At 37.9% G+C, this 14,300-nt stretch overlaps 1 protein-coding gene across 2 annotated transcripts in view; it reads right to left on the reverse strand.

Annotated features, from left to right (window-relative positions):
* The window catches only part of LOC139975368 (IgGFc-binding protein-like), a 128,070-nt gene extending 125,182 nt beyond the window's left edge, over positions 1 to 2,888 (reverse strand). For both annotated transcript variants that reach the window (XM_071983265.1, XM_071983268.1), the window contains exons 1-2: positions 2,731 to 2,888; positions 927 to 1,238 (exon numbers count right to left, since the gene is read on the reverse strand). In XM_071983265.1, coding sequence (XP_071839366.1) covers positions 927 to 1,238; positions 2,731 to 2,785 — 367 coding nt within the window. In that variant the 5' untranslated portion in view covers positions 2,786 to 2,888. The remainder of the gene's footprint in view (positions 1 to 926; positions 1,239 to 2,730) is intronic.
* Between the last annotated feature and the right edge of the window lie 11,412 nt (positions 2,889 to 14,300).

Consider the following 14,300-nt stretch of genomic DNA (forward strand, 5'->3'; position numbering starts at 1 on the left):
TAATAAACCGGTACTTTTAAAATGCAAGTAAAATGCTTGTTCAGTTACATCTATCACATTGGGGCAATACTAATGACCATTTAGTCACACGCAAAAGTATGTACCGTGGTAATTAGGAACACTTTTGAAACAGGGCATTTGTAGTAATGAGCCGCCAACACATTATAATGATAAACAAGCTACATATTTTCATTTCTCATCTCGGAAGCCGAAGCCACTTCAAACTGGTTAAACCTTGACCAGTCGTATAGGTGCGAACAAACGCACACTACTCGACTATGCCAACAACATACTATTATTATCCACGTTGGGACGTTGGAGCTGAATTGGGTAGAGCCTTCAGTCCAGCCGTAAGCGGTTATTTAAAATGATCTGATCTATTTCTTACATCAGCCTAAAATTTCTCCAAAAATAAGAATTTCGCAGTATATAAAGGCTTAATGAGTGAAAGTTCAAACCTAATCTGTATACGAAACGTTAAAGTAAGTAAGCTAATGTCGCCTTTTACAATATCAGTAACATGACAGTGTTATCGGTCGTGTACTAGGACTGGCATGAATGATTTCAAAACAATTATCATACCACAGTGCATGAGAGAATGCTAAACTTAATTTGATTCAACTATGCACTTTGAAACAAATTGTAAAGGTGACTGCAATATCTCAGATATTTAGAAAATATTGTTTCTTCTTCATGCGAGTGAATGATCTAATTCGGATGCATGAAATTCAATATTTCAGTAACAGTTAGGCGGCTGCATGTTCCCCGTATTACTTTTTTTTTTTAATAAAATGTTCATATTGTTACATAATGTTAGCTATTGGATCGTGTTCTCGACGATTTACATTCCATTGTGAGCGCTAATACGCGTTATGTAAAATAAATCATGCATGCTTATACATTATCAAGAAATGACACAAACTTACCAGTATTTCTGTTGACCACGGGAACAACTATGGAGATGTTTTTGTCTCCAACTGTTGTTCGACATTCAAAGATACCAGTGCGGGTAACCTCGGGGGTACCCTTCCGTTTCTCAAAGGGGCGGACTGACACATCCGGTCCCAGAGACCTCGTTCTTCCGGCTGGCATCTCTATTTGATTCCCCCCAGTTATCTGGAATCGGCTAAAGGTGATTGGATCTGTGTCAGATCCAGCAGCTACCAGATTGGGCACATGACGAGCCGCGTGACCTATCAGGTCGTTAATACATGTGAAGTCTTCGACACCATCTTGACCTGTCACGACAGTAAACAGTACCAAATAACTTATAAACTATTTGACCAAAAAATGTGTCTACTCTGTAGTCCTTGTAGTCCACACTTTGTAGTCTTCCTTTTTTTCGTAGTCACTTTGACTTTATTGTCCTCGGATTCAACTATTTAGTTAACCAAAAACTACCGAAGTTAGTTGTCTTGGGATATTTTAAATGTTTTATATTTTGCCTGCAAAAGACCTCAATTGACCTTCAACTACCAAAAATAATAGGCCCCATGTATGTGTGACAGGAGTTATGGTAGAGCTAAAGAGCACTGAATAACGGCATCGCATCAATTAATCCAGAACTCAGCTGCGCGTATTGTAACTCATTCTCATAAGCATTGTTATATCCACCCTGTCTTTAAAAAAAATCTGCACTGGCTACCTGTAAAATATCGTATTATGTATAAAATTCTCCTTATTGTTTATAAATCACTTAAAGGACATGGTTCAATGTATATTTCTGACTTATTACATATTTATGTCCTCTCTCGTAATCTAAGATCCAGCTTTCAATTTTTATTATCTGAAATTAAGTCCAAACATTCTTAGGTGGGGGGGGGGGGGGTAGATCATTATTGTTTCTGCCCCTCGCTTATAGAACCAACTCTCCTTAAAATCAGACAAGCATCTACTCTCTCTAACTTTAAGAAGAGCATCAAATCCCACTTAATGACAAAAGTTTTTATATATTCTTGAACCATTAAGTTTTTCTTTTGTCATTGTTTTGTATTTTTTGTATCATTTCTAATTGTCAATTGCGCCATGAACATTCTTTGAGTGGTGTGTGCGCATTATAAGTCGAATTATTATTATTATTATTTGCGATACATGATGTTGTAGTAGCACGCAGACTATAACCCAAAACACAAAATTCGATTCTGTCTTTGTAAATTTATAAGAATGGATTACTCATTTTTGTAAATCAATATTTGTCAATCCGACACGTAAGATTACAGTGTATACACATTGTACTGCGAGCAGCCCTGGCAAGATGGGCGGGAGCTTTGATTGCACTGGGTGATGAAGAAGTAATGTATCTGAAATCGGTAACATTTTATGAGAGAGTGACAGAGATTTTCAGCTTTTACAAAGTGATTGTGGAAATCTGTCTACATAAAAGAAATTCCTTCACCTCAAAAGTACTTTTCTATATTATGATTATCATAACTCTGTAGAAACAGTGAAAAGAAGTAAAGGTCATTGAAGTAGCATGGATTCCAAATAGGCATGAAACTGAGTCGGTTCCTCTCAAACTTTAAAAAAATATTTTACTATAAATCCATGCACAAGTAAAATCATTTCCCTCTGTTGAGACATTTTACTTGTTAAAATTACACCAGTCACAATGACCAGGAATATTTTGGAGGTTCAGAGCCTCTAAGAAAGTATTTTTTACTCCCCCCCCCCCCACCCCAGTGTTATTCAGGCTTTGAAAACGATAATAAAACTAATGAATAATATACTTACCATTCGTATGATTGATTAATACCACCAGGAGAATGATGGCTGTCAGGCCCTCCATGGTTGTTGGCAAAGCTGGTTTCCTGTTCAATCACGAATTGCTGTTAAATATTGAAAACGCAAGTACAGCCTGCTCGAGGTATACCCGGGCAACTGAATCAATCTACAGGCAACGGGTTTATTTAAATGAGTCTCTCTACATGTCTGTCGCCCTTAGACCATGACCCGGTACTAACTTGTATGTTATTTATGTTCTTCTGATTGGCTAAGAGGAAGTCATATTAGATGACAGCCTTGAACATTGACAAATTGGTAAGAATGGTTATGGTGCATGGTTACAAACTTTCAATGTACCTTTGTGTTGTCATGGCTACATGTCTGCGGTAAGGGAGAGGGTGTGGGAATGTTTTTTTTTGGGGGGGGGCGGGGCATTGTGATGATGATGATGATGATGATGATGATGATGATGATGATGATGATGATGATGATGATGATGATGATGATGATGATGATGGTGATGATGGTGATGATGATGATGATGATGATGGTGATGATGATGATGATGGTGATGGTGATGGTGATGGTGATGGTGATGGTGATGGTGATGGTGATGGTGATGGTGATGGTGATGATGATGATGATGATGATGGTGATGATGATGATGATGATGATGGTGATGGTGATCGTGATCGTGATGATGATGATGATGATGATGATGATGATGATGATGATGATGATGATGATGATGATGGTGATGATGATGATGATGATGATGATGATGATGATGATGATGATGATGATGATGATGATGATGATGATGATGATGATGATGATGATGATGATGATGATGATGATGATGATGATGCTTCTCATGAGGATTCCCTCATAAGCCATACTAAACCGTATAGAACGAGTTTTCTCTGAAGAAGTCAATTTTGATTCAGTACTTGACTCTCCGAAGTCAGGCCACAGAGACTGGCTATGCGAAGTCTGGTCCCGAATGCAACAAAATACATTTCCAAAAACCTTCCGAGTATGGGTATCCCTTTCATATAACCAAGGCTGAGAGTTCATAAAACTGCATGTCATAATTTAATTAACGAACGAAAATAACAGACGACCTGCACAAACTTCCTAATTAAGAAAGATGATCAGTCAAAGGCCGGTGTTTATTTCTGCAAAGATAGATAATTCGCATTTCATTTAAGTGATATGACGGTGGCAGACAATGTGACATTTCTTTTCAAGCGAAAACTATTTTAAAATATTTGTTGAGAACCTCATCTAAATATCTCGTGATTCCTGTTTACTCGGGATATCGTTGTTTGAATGTACACTATTTTACCAATGGCTTATACTCCATAAAGTGGAACACTACAATATATATGATCTCTGATGTCTTAATTACGGTAGTAATTACATTCCTTCTTCTCTCCTTCTCTTGTATCATTTAAAGCAGCTATGAAAACTCATCTGTTTCTAGAATCTACTTTCTAGGATGATCAACTCAAGTTCAATCTTTAGATTTGGATTAGTGAAAACATAAATGGAAATGAAGTTGAATGAGCAGCACAAAACGTAGAACATAATCATGCATAGTAAAATATCGAGAACTCTGTAGCCTTGTGATAACTAGGTTGAGGATCTCACTTTGTCTCAACTGTTACTAAAAATCAAATCAAATACTACGGCAGTCTAGTAGCACCACCCTCCCCCTCCTCCGTCTTCGCTTTCTCTCTCTGTAAAAATGAATTATCGTCGTTTTAAGTTTGTTTGATAAAATGTAACCCCTCCTCTCCTCTCTCCTCTCTCCTCCCTCTTCCCTCTCCCCTCCTCCCTCCCCTCCTCCGACATCCACCCTAACTCCTTCCCTCTCCTCACAATAACCTGCGATCCTTTGGTATGCATTTAACACGGTCGCTGCTAAGCACCAAATTTAATGGTATACAATTGTTTACATTTCAAAAGCTCTGTTATGCCTGTTTCAAAAGTTTTAAATCGAAAGGCGTATATTAAATCATTGATGAAACTGTTTGAGCTTGCCATGAGACGTTTGATTCGATAGAACAATCCCGACCAATCAATGGTCCCGCCAAGATTGTACTGAAGAAATCTGCCGGTCCCAGCATGATGATGTATAACCAGGTGATCAAACCGAACACACACTAACTGCTTTCTAATCTTTGATATGTATATATATATTCTGGGTGTGCCACAGCGAAGTATTTCTCTAATGCGAGAATGGTGTAGTGATGATTGCGTAGCTACCAGAGAGAAGTAATGTCTCATCCCAAAAGAAACAAAGCAGATATGACTCAAAATTGACAAATAAGGAGTAACTGTTTTAGAAAATATATTGGAATTTTCGGCCCTTTCGTCAGGCAGTACTTGGCAGTGGAATGAAAACTAAGATATGTAACACAATGGAAGTATGTCTATATAATTAAATTATATGTAAGTCTACAAGCAAGGTTGTGTCGGGTTGCAAAGGGGACGTTCACCACCACTCCCTGGATTCCCGTCTCCCGACCCCCCCCCCCCTCCTCCGGACCATCGCTCTAACATGAGAATGTGTATAAAATGGAGTTCCTTTAAAAAAAGAACGAGCGACGAATTTAGTAAAATGTTGACAAACCGATCTGTTTAATATACCAAACAGAAAAATATATAAATATCGAAAAACAAACGTTTTTGTTTCAATATGGGAGATAAGAAATCGATTTTGACGGACTTAAGACATTATTAACATTTCCCATACCCACATTTGCTCAACTTATCCTTGAAATTTATAAATTATTATTATTAGTTTTTACAAAATATGCTTTGAAAAGGGTTTCATCTTGATCATTTCACCATGAATGACACACATGAAGGACACTGAGGTTCGCTCTTATAGTTTGAGTGCATGGCTTGTATGCTTGCGCTAATGCAAATATCAAGCTTTGCACAGGATTGTACGGTGGTGCTGAATGGGCGTACGACTGAGACGATTTGTATATACTTTCTGTCTTTATCGTTTAACACAACATAGCAATAACTTTGCCTGTATACTCTTGTCGTGTTGAAATCTTTACGAATAGAATTAAGTGAGTCTAAACCTCATTTGTCCCTTCAAGACCACCGTAGGATTTCCCTCATTTTATTATTGATGATGCTAAAGTAATGTTCAATCAATGTTGAACTTTATTATGATAGATTTTTACACTTCTTAGGATTTGTTTTCGTGTAGAAACCTATCAGTATTCACACTAACAATTAATTTAAAAGATTTAAAAGGCACCCAAATATATATAAGAATCTTACGTGGAATTGTGTAGAGACCGCGGTATTACAAGAGTGATAGGACGTCAATTTAATTGCTATATTTGCAGAACAATTAGGTGTAGAGATTATCGTAATGAATTTTCTCAGCAGCCTGTTTTCTGTGCTAATTAATACTTTGCTGACAGCTATCAATCCTTTATTACTCTATGCAGAGGCTGACAGTATCTATGTGGTCTGTGACAGTATTAAAGGCGTGTTCAGCTGAACTGGCATGATCACATTGCCAGATGCAATTATTGTAAAAATAAAAATAAATACAAAAATAACTGTTCACTTAGGTCATATATTCGTGATAAAACGTGTGATCAGAATGTTATTTTAACAGCCTTCCAGTGCGGCACGAGGCTTAAGAAATGGACTACCTTGTTTTGAAACCATCACTTTTTTAACATCATGGCGTCCCTAGTATTGATTTAGCGACCCAAAATATAGTGGCTATTAACCCATCATATTATTAGAATAAACTTTCAAAGTAAGATCATGTATAAATCGAATATTGTTACTATTTAATCAGGGAAGTTAGCCATTTATTATTTTAAATTGAAAATTAAGCCAATGTTTGGCTTGTCATAATTAAGGTTTGTACTTGAACACTACGGTACATTACGTAACCATCGACCGAATATGGCATGAACGGTTGATACTGAAAGAAAACGTTTATCAGTAAAAGAGATAGGCTGTTGTGGTAAATTAGCCAGTGTATTAACCCCACCCCCCGTCACCTCCACCGTCAGTCGAGCGTGAAGCCTTCAGTGAGGATTTTTTAGCACTTAGTCGGTGAAAAATTCAACTACCCCTTTGAGCTGACCGTAGAAACTACCCCGACTGAACGTCATATCCGAAACTGACCGTGGAGACGGAGTGCCATTGCCCGTGGACACTTTGCCCATGCTAATGATAACAAATACACCAAGGCTTCAATTGATTATCACGTCTTAGAAACTTCTGACAATTGTCTTCTACATTGTCCGACCGTTTTCCCCCGACTCCATTCCTCGACCCTCCACAACCCCTCCCCTCGGCCCTACACACCACACACATCTGGTCTAACAGAAACGTTTAACAGGATGTTTTAATCAGTAATAGCACATACAAGTGAAGAAGGTTTAAATGCCCCTGTAACAGTCATATTGTACATACTGCACATGTTAATTCAAACCCATCTGTATATTCACCACATTGGTTACATCTGAATTCTGTATTCATTAACATCGATTTCGCCCCATTCCGGTCACTCTCGGTTTCAGGGATTGTTTCCGGGGATTCATCAAGACAGATAGTTGTTGTCCGATACCAGGTGTTCCTGGCACTTTGTAAGTAGCCCGAGTACTCGAGAGTCCACTCTGAGGTGGGACACGTATTTCTGGATGGTATCACAAGTTTCGACATTCTACGAGGTGCCATGCAAACACAACAAGGCATTTCATGGTTGTGAACTTGCTGTAAGGGTTGGAAAGATTCCGTTCTATATTTGACCATAACAATGGGCGATCTTGTTTCCTGTCTGCCACTTACCGCAAAGGAATACTGTGGCGCACTGGGAAGGCAGAGAAATTCTACAGAACCCCCTTGGTTCATGCGGTGAGTCCCTGCTGAAATACCTTACAAAAATACAAAAGAAATGAATAACATATTGCCAAATTTGATTTAAAGTCTTGAAAATAATGAGGACATTTCGAAAATATAAATTCAGTCCCATTCGAGTTAAAAGATAATATTGACATGCATTCAAACTGACATCAGATTCGGGATCGATCACGTGGGATGAGTGAAGTTGTTAATCCCTCTATATATATATATATATATATACATATATCGATTTAACTAAACCCCACTCAGCGTGTTGGATTCTACCATCAACAAATTAAATTTCTACCAAACTTCCATTAGTACGCCACGTTGTATTATCCCCCATTGCATCTGGTTTTATGGTATACACAACTGGATGCTGTGGGCTCGAAATCATGGCAACCACCGTTTTTGTGAATCGTGTTTCGTAATAAGCACTCTCGGTATAGTACTAAGGGTCTAAAAGAATCCAAAATTGAACCCCTTAAACTACAAAGTTACAGACCTGACCAAACAGGGAAAAACCTACAGATGGAGTTTCTTACCTAAGGACCCCTGTGCATGAAAAACCCGGATTATCGCTTCATAAACTATAGCTAATAATAATCTACAACTAAGCTGACAACCTCCCAGCCATAGGCGTAGGAGCCCAATTTGATTTAAGGGGGGGGGGGGGGGGCTGTAACGACTTGGCCGAAAAATATAACCAAAATTTTTCGCCCGCGCGTTTAACATGTTAATGTGCATATCATATAGGCATGCATCGGGTATTACATTGTATACCAATAACATATAATCATTTGCCGTGTTATTAACCTTCCATATTGGTTATCATTGTTTGGGAAGACGTTACAATAATAATGATCATAATAATATCAGTTTAACCATTGAAAAACACATTGCAATTTTCTTTTTCTTTCAGTAGGTGCCCGAAAAATTATCATCATATTGCCCGAATTTTCACTAAAAATGTTGGTTGGGGGCTGCAGCCCCCCCAGCCCCCGCCTCATACGCCTATGCTCCCAGCTCGTCGTCTGCAACTGAAAATCTTAACAAGAACCCAAGGGCACTGTGGTTCCTTGCGTAGGGGTATATGACAATACACATAATATTATCAAGCAAGATTGGGCTCAAATAGTCCAAGTACTGTAATTGTGGTCCTACATGTACCCATAAAGTAACCAACACTATAGCCAACACTTTTGTGATCAAAAATTGTGATCGGATGTTTTATCAAAAGGCACTATTGAGATCTGAATATGGCGTCGAAAATGTAAGAAATATAAGGTCACCTACAAGCAGGTCAACAGATTTGATAACATTGGAGACCTCAGATGACATGACGTTAAGTTTGAAAATGTTCCACCACCCCATTCACAACTTGTCCCAAAATATCAACCGTGTCACACCTTGGCATTGGGATTTAATTGCATTAAATGTCTAAAAATTAACTTTGACCTTGTATAACATCGCACACGAAGGTCACACGGGGGTCAACCTATTGACGTTTATGATCAGAAGGTACCTTTAACATCTGAAAATAGCATCGAAACTGTAAAAATCCCCATAACACGTAAAGGTCACCAGAGGTCAAATTGAGGTCAAGGGTCACCCAGTTGCGGGTTGACAATTGGATTACATTGAAGCAACTCCGAACCCTAACGGACAATTTGTTCTCAAGTTATCGCAAAAATACTCGTTTTTTTATCATTAATTGACCTTTGGTTACCTCGGATCACATGACCGTTAAGTTTGAAAATATTCCTCTATACCATTTGCAACTTGTCCCAAAATATCAACCGTGTCACACCTTGGAACTGGGAGTTATTGCATTAAATGTCTGAAAATTAACTTTGACCTTGTATAACTTCGCACACGAAGGTCACACGGGGGTCAACCTATTGACGTTTATGATCAGAAGGTACCTTTAACATCTGAAAATAGCATCGAAACTGTAAAAATCCCCAAAACACGTAAAGGTCACAAGAGGTCAAATTGAGGTCAAGGGTCACCCAGATGCAGGTCATCAATTGGATTACATTGAAGCAACTCCGAACCCTAACGGACATTTCGTTCTCAAGTTATCGCAAAAATACTACTTTTTTATCATTAATTGACCTTTGTTGACCTTCGATCACATTACCGTTATGTTTGGAAACGATCCCTTACCCCATTCACAACTACTCCCAAAATATCAACCATGTCGGACACTGTCAATGGGAGTTATTGCTGTTTTTAATATATTGGTTTTTGGCATCTAACTGACCTTTGGTGACCTTTGCGGGCACCAAAAATAATAGGGATCTTCCTCTTACTACGGGCTATCCACCCACCAAGTTTGATCATGATACATCATTTCCTTATTGAGATATTGTGTACACAAGCCAAGCGTCACATACACACACACAAATACACGCACGCCAAGTTGAACGCATACGTTCCTTGCTTTGCAAAAGCAAGGAACCAAAAACAACTACTCCTACCTGATCACTATATTATTTGCTTTAGTTTTTTATACAATTGTTTAATTAATCGATATTATGGTATCATGTAGTGCACGTACCACTGTAAACAAATAGGCCATCAGCTGAAGGTCGAAATTCACTTGTTTCGTTCCAGCAACTGCGGGTCTAAAATTTCTCTACAGCATTGAATACATAAATTAACTAAGATTAATGATCCAAAAGTTCTCCATATACTTTCCTGCAGTTTTTTTGCAATTCCGCTCGAAAGATCGAGCTATATTTTTTATTGCGTATGATAAGAAACCTGCCGTTTTACGTTCAAAAGTTGTGCGCCAGTGAGATATCTGTACCATGTGATATGAATTGTCCAATGAGCCATGAGTTCTGTGTGCAATCTTTGTAGAAAACAACAAACATGGCGGCTCCCACGGGCGCTAGTCAGTCTCCGACACACGGAAATCTACAGTGCTCAGTGCACATTGAATCTGTAAAATTCGAAGCAGTCAAGGCACTGACGAATAAACGATGGACTAAAGTTACTTCCTGCGCTAAAGATTGGCTTAATCTCAGCGGCGGAGACAGTGATATCGCCGTACTACTGATTACTCCATGGCCTACTACGATCAAGCGTGTGTTCAACAGCATAGTATGATGGGGTTCCACGATAAGTGTTACAGGCGGTTCATTGATAGTGTAATATTGTGACGAGCCCGACTCTTCCGATAGTAATACTATATCGGGACTCGCGATAGAAAGGTACTGGGGGTTACCTTGATGCCGTATTTATGCTTCTTCAGGAGATGTCTCGAACGGGAGAAAACAATGAGTTCACAGGAAAACAATTTGACGAGATAGGATTTGATTAATGATTCGGTATAATTTCTTCTCTGTCGATTCTCTTCTCTAATTAAATAAAAATACAATGATTTGACTCCGTCAATTACGCAATTAGAAGGAGTGATGAAATGGTGACGAAGCAATGACGAAGAGACGAACTTATGACGGAGTGATAAACTTGCGGTCCCATGCCACCTTTTATACCTTACTTCTATTAAATACCTCTGCGCATAATCAGAAGGCAGCCAATAACCTGACCATCCTGTGTTAACTTAACGATATCAAAATAAGTGCGCTGGCACTGATCTGCCCTGATTGGTTGGGAGTTTGGAAGTCCCTCCTTTTTCTATGGAAACTTCTATACCACGTGAGAGAACCTTCTCGAATTTTCCACAGACATAATGGAATCTATTTTGGGAAAAGGCCCTGTAACAAGATTCAATAAGATAGTTAAAACTTCTCGTGGGAAAACTGAATCCATGACCTAGATAAATATATAAGGGGCCTGTAAGGTGTCTCGATGGAGTTTTTCGGTAACATCAAAGAGATGGTATCACTATTTCATAACATCCCCCTCAATCTTTTAAAAAAATTTGGATACTCCAAAATCTTAACATCATACTGCTTTAACTTATCATTATCTCAAGAAGGTAGTGTAATCACATTCATTAATATTCATTGACTTCAATAAATGGTCTTCATGTATCTCAAAGGTTAACATCTTGGTTATCATTAAGATATCTTAAAGTTACATGACACAGCAAAATATGCAGTATCTCTTACAAAATACATTTATGCATTTCATAAATCCATTTATATCAAAAGTGAAATCATGCCGTGATTTGGGGTGAGATCAGAGAATACTGGACGTAGTTATCTTTTAACTGAACAGAACACCTTAGCGCTCCATAAACAATTCGTATATTAAAAAAAGAACCTTAAAATATTACAAACTCATTTACAAACCCTTGTCTTTAATGAAGGCATACAGCAGTTTCAAAACTGCTTTGAAACCTTGTGAATCATATACATCCACTTCAAGAAAATCAACAAAATGTGACTCGATAGCATGGTGACCCTAGGTATGCACTCCGAATTGATCTAGTAAAGTACCAAAGTACTAGATATTCGATACCATAAAAGAGACCCCATAGACTATGACATCAACAAATCTTTCTTCAAATTTACATATTACTTAACATTTCGTCTTTTCAACTTCTTGCTTCATGAAGAAATTTACTTTTGCATGAATCCTTGAGGAAAAGAAAATATATACATAATTTCCTCAAAAGATCTATACTTTCATTTGCTTCGATAACTGTTGCTGTAATCAAAAGTTGCATATCACCAATGCTGTCTCTAAATAGCCTTCAATATAACATAAATGATGCAATGTAAATATCCTTAAAATATTTCCTCAATATATGAAAACCCATGTTGCTAATATTCCGGATATGTTCTAATTGCCGGTTAAACGTTTGAACGAATCCATAAGGAGAAATAAGGTATACTTATAACACATTTGTTATAAAAGATGAAACTAGGTCACTTGTTGGTGGTTTTTAACAAATAAAGCTTATATTGTTACACCATACAGTACAATGACTTCCACTGAATAGGTATGCAGGTAATTGCCATGACGCATTCCATTCGTACAATCGTGGGTAAAACACCTGTTCATCTGAACTTAAGGCAATATGCAGTTTTACATACTAACCATATAATGTTTGCAACATCCTGCCTGGATTGCCTGTAATGTTCAATCCCTTTTCATGGAGAAAATTCATTATTTCCCCTGTGTTGGAATATTTTCCTACATTCCACCAAAAATCATGACTCTTAAAGCCTGATGGAAAACATGGTGTCTGATAGGTAACTAGAACCTGTAATTCACCCAATTTGTATCGAGCACGTTGGACTTTCATGTCTCCTTGTGGAGTATTTGCAAAAACTTTCTTTTGCCTTAATATGCTATCTTTGATGGAAGGATATGGAAGTGCTAATCCTTCATTATGTGCTCTATTCTCTAAAAAGGATGCAACATTCATTGGCTTAGTAGTCATAAGACACATGATGTGATCTGAAGTTGCTCCTGGCAAAATGTTACCAAACTCATCATGAAACTCAATATGTGCATCTTGCATGACATTAACATTTTCTGCATTAGAAGTGTTACTACTCAAAACATTTCGCATTCGTGCAACCTTTTCACTTGATAAAACCCTTTGTTTTCAAGACATTTCGCAATTTCTGAATGTTAGTGATATTCTTAGTTTCAGAAGATGCTCTTACAAAACATGGTTTAAGCCTGTTATAATTGAATACATCACTAAGAATTTCTCCTTTGAGAGTGGCCAACAAAAAATGAGTCCTATCCAAAACTTGATGGATCACTAATGGTCCACACCATTCTGCAGCAATTTTGCGAGAGTTTGCAGTCAAGGAGGAAGACGTTGGCTTATATAGATACACTAATTGACCCGTTGAATAAATTGCACCTTTGTCCAGTTTTGCACTTATCTTAACGTTTTGAGCATGTTGTTGCTTCTTTTGCAAGACCAACATTACCATTGACAAATGATCAAATCGTTTCTTTAACAATGCAGCATATTCTCCATGAGATTGTGATAATCCTGCCATTGGATTGAATGATAAATTTGTAAGATTTGGCGGCTTACGTCCAAATGCAAGTTCCCATGGGCTATAGTTACCCAACTGAGGAGAGGAAAATGTGTTATATGCATAGGTTGATGTTGGGACAAATCGTACCCAATCCGTACCAAACTGATTTAAGTTCACTTTGAGGAAATTTGAAAGAGTCTGAATGTGTCTTTCAACCTGTAAGCTTCCATGATTGCTTACACTGATGAACTTTTGTTCAATGCCTAAAGCTTTACTTAAGAGCTCCACTAATTTTCCTGTAAGAGAAGATGCCGCATCACTTATGATACAAGACGGTGGACCAAAGGTTGTGACTACCCTCTGCAATAATGCTTCACATATTGTTTCAGCATCAAGAGTCTTAAGAGAAACACATACAACAAATCTAGTAATCTCATCACAAACAACCATCAAATGTTTAAATCCTGTAGCCGTTGTGGGCATTGTCTTGAAATCCAGACTAAGTCTTAATGCATGATTGAGAGACTAATGAGAGACTAAGTCTAATGAGAGACTAAGTCTCTAAGCATGATATTGTCTCAATTTGTCCGGTTTCTCAAACTATTACATAACAAATAATCCTCTGCTTGAGAACGAACAGTTCTAGCATGCTTAACATTACTTGGAATAATGTCGTGTGCAAGAAAATCATAAATTGGTTTGTAGTAAGGACAAGTTTGTTGTTGAATTTGCAACTCTTTTACATCAAATGGTAGATCA

Source organism: Apostichopus japonicus, chromosome 10 (genome assembly GCF_037975245.1).
Source record: "Apostichopus japonicus isolate 1M-3 chromosome 10, ASM3797524v1, whole genome shotgun sequence".
In the NCBI taxonomy this organism is placed as follows: domain Eukaryota; kingdom Metazoa; phylum Echinodermata; class Holothuroidea; order Aspidochirotida; family Stichopodidae; genus Apostichopus; species Apostichopus japonicus.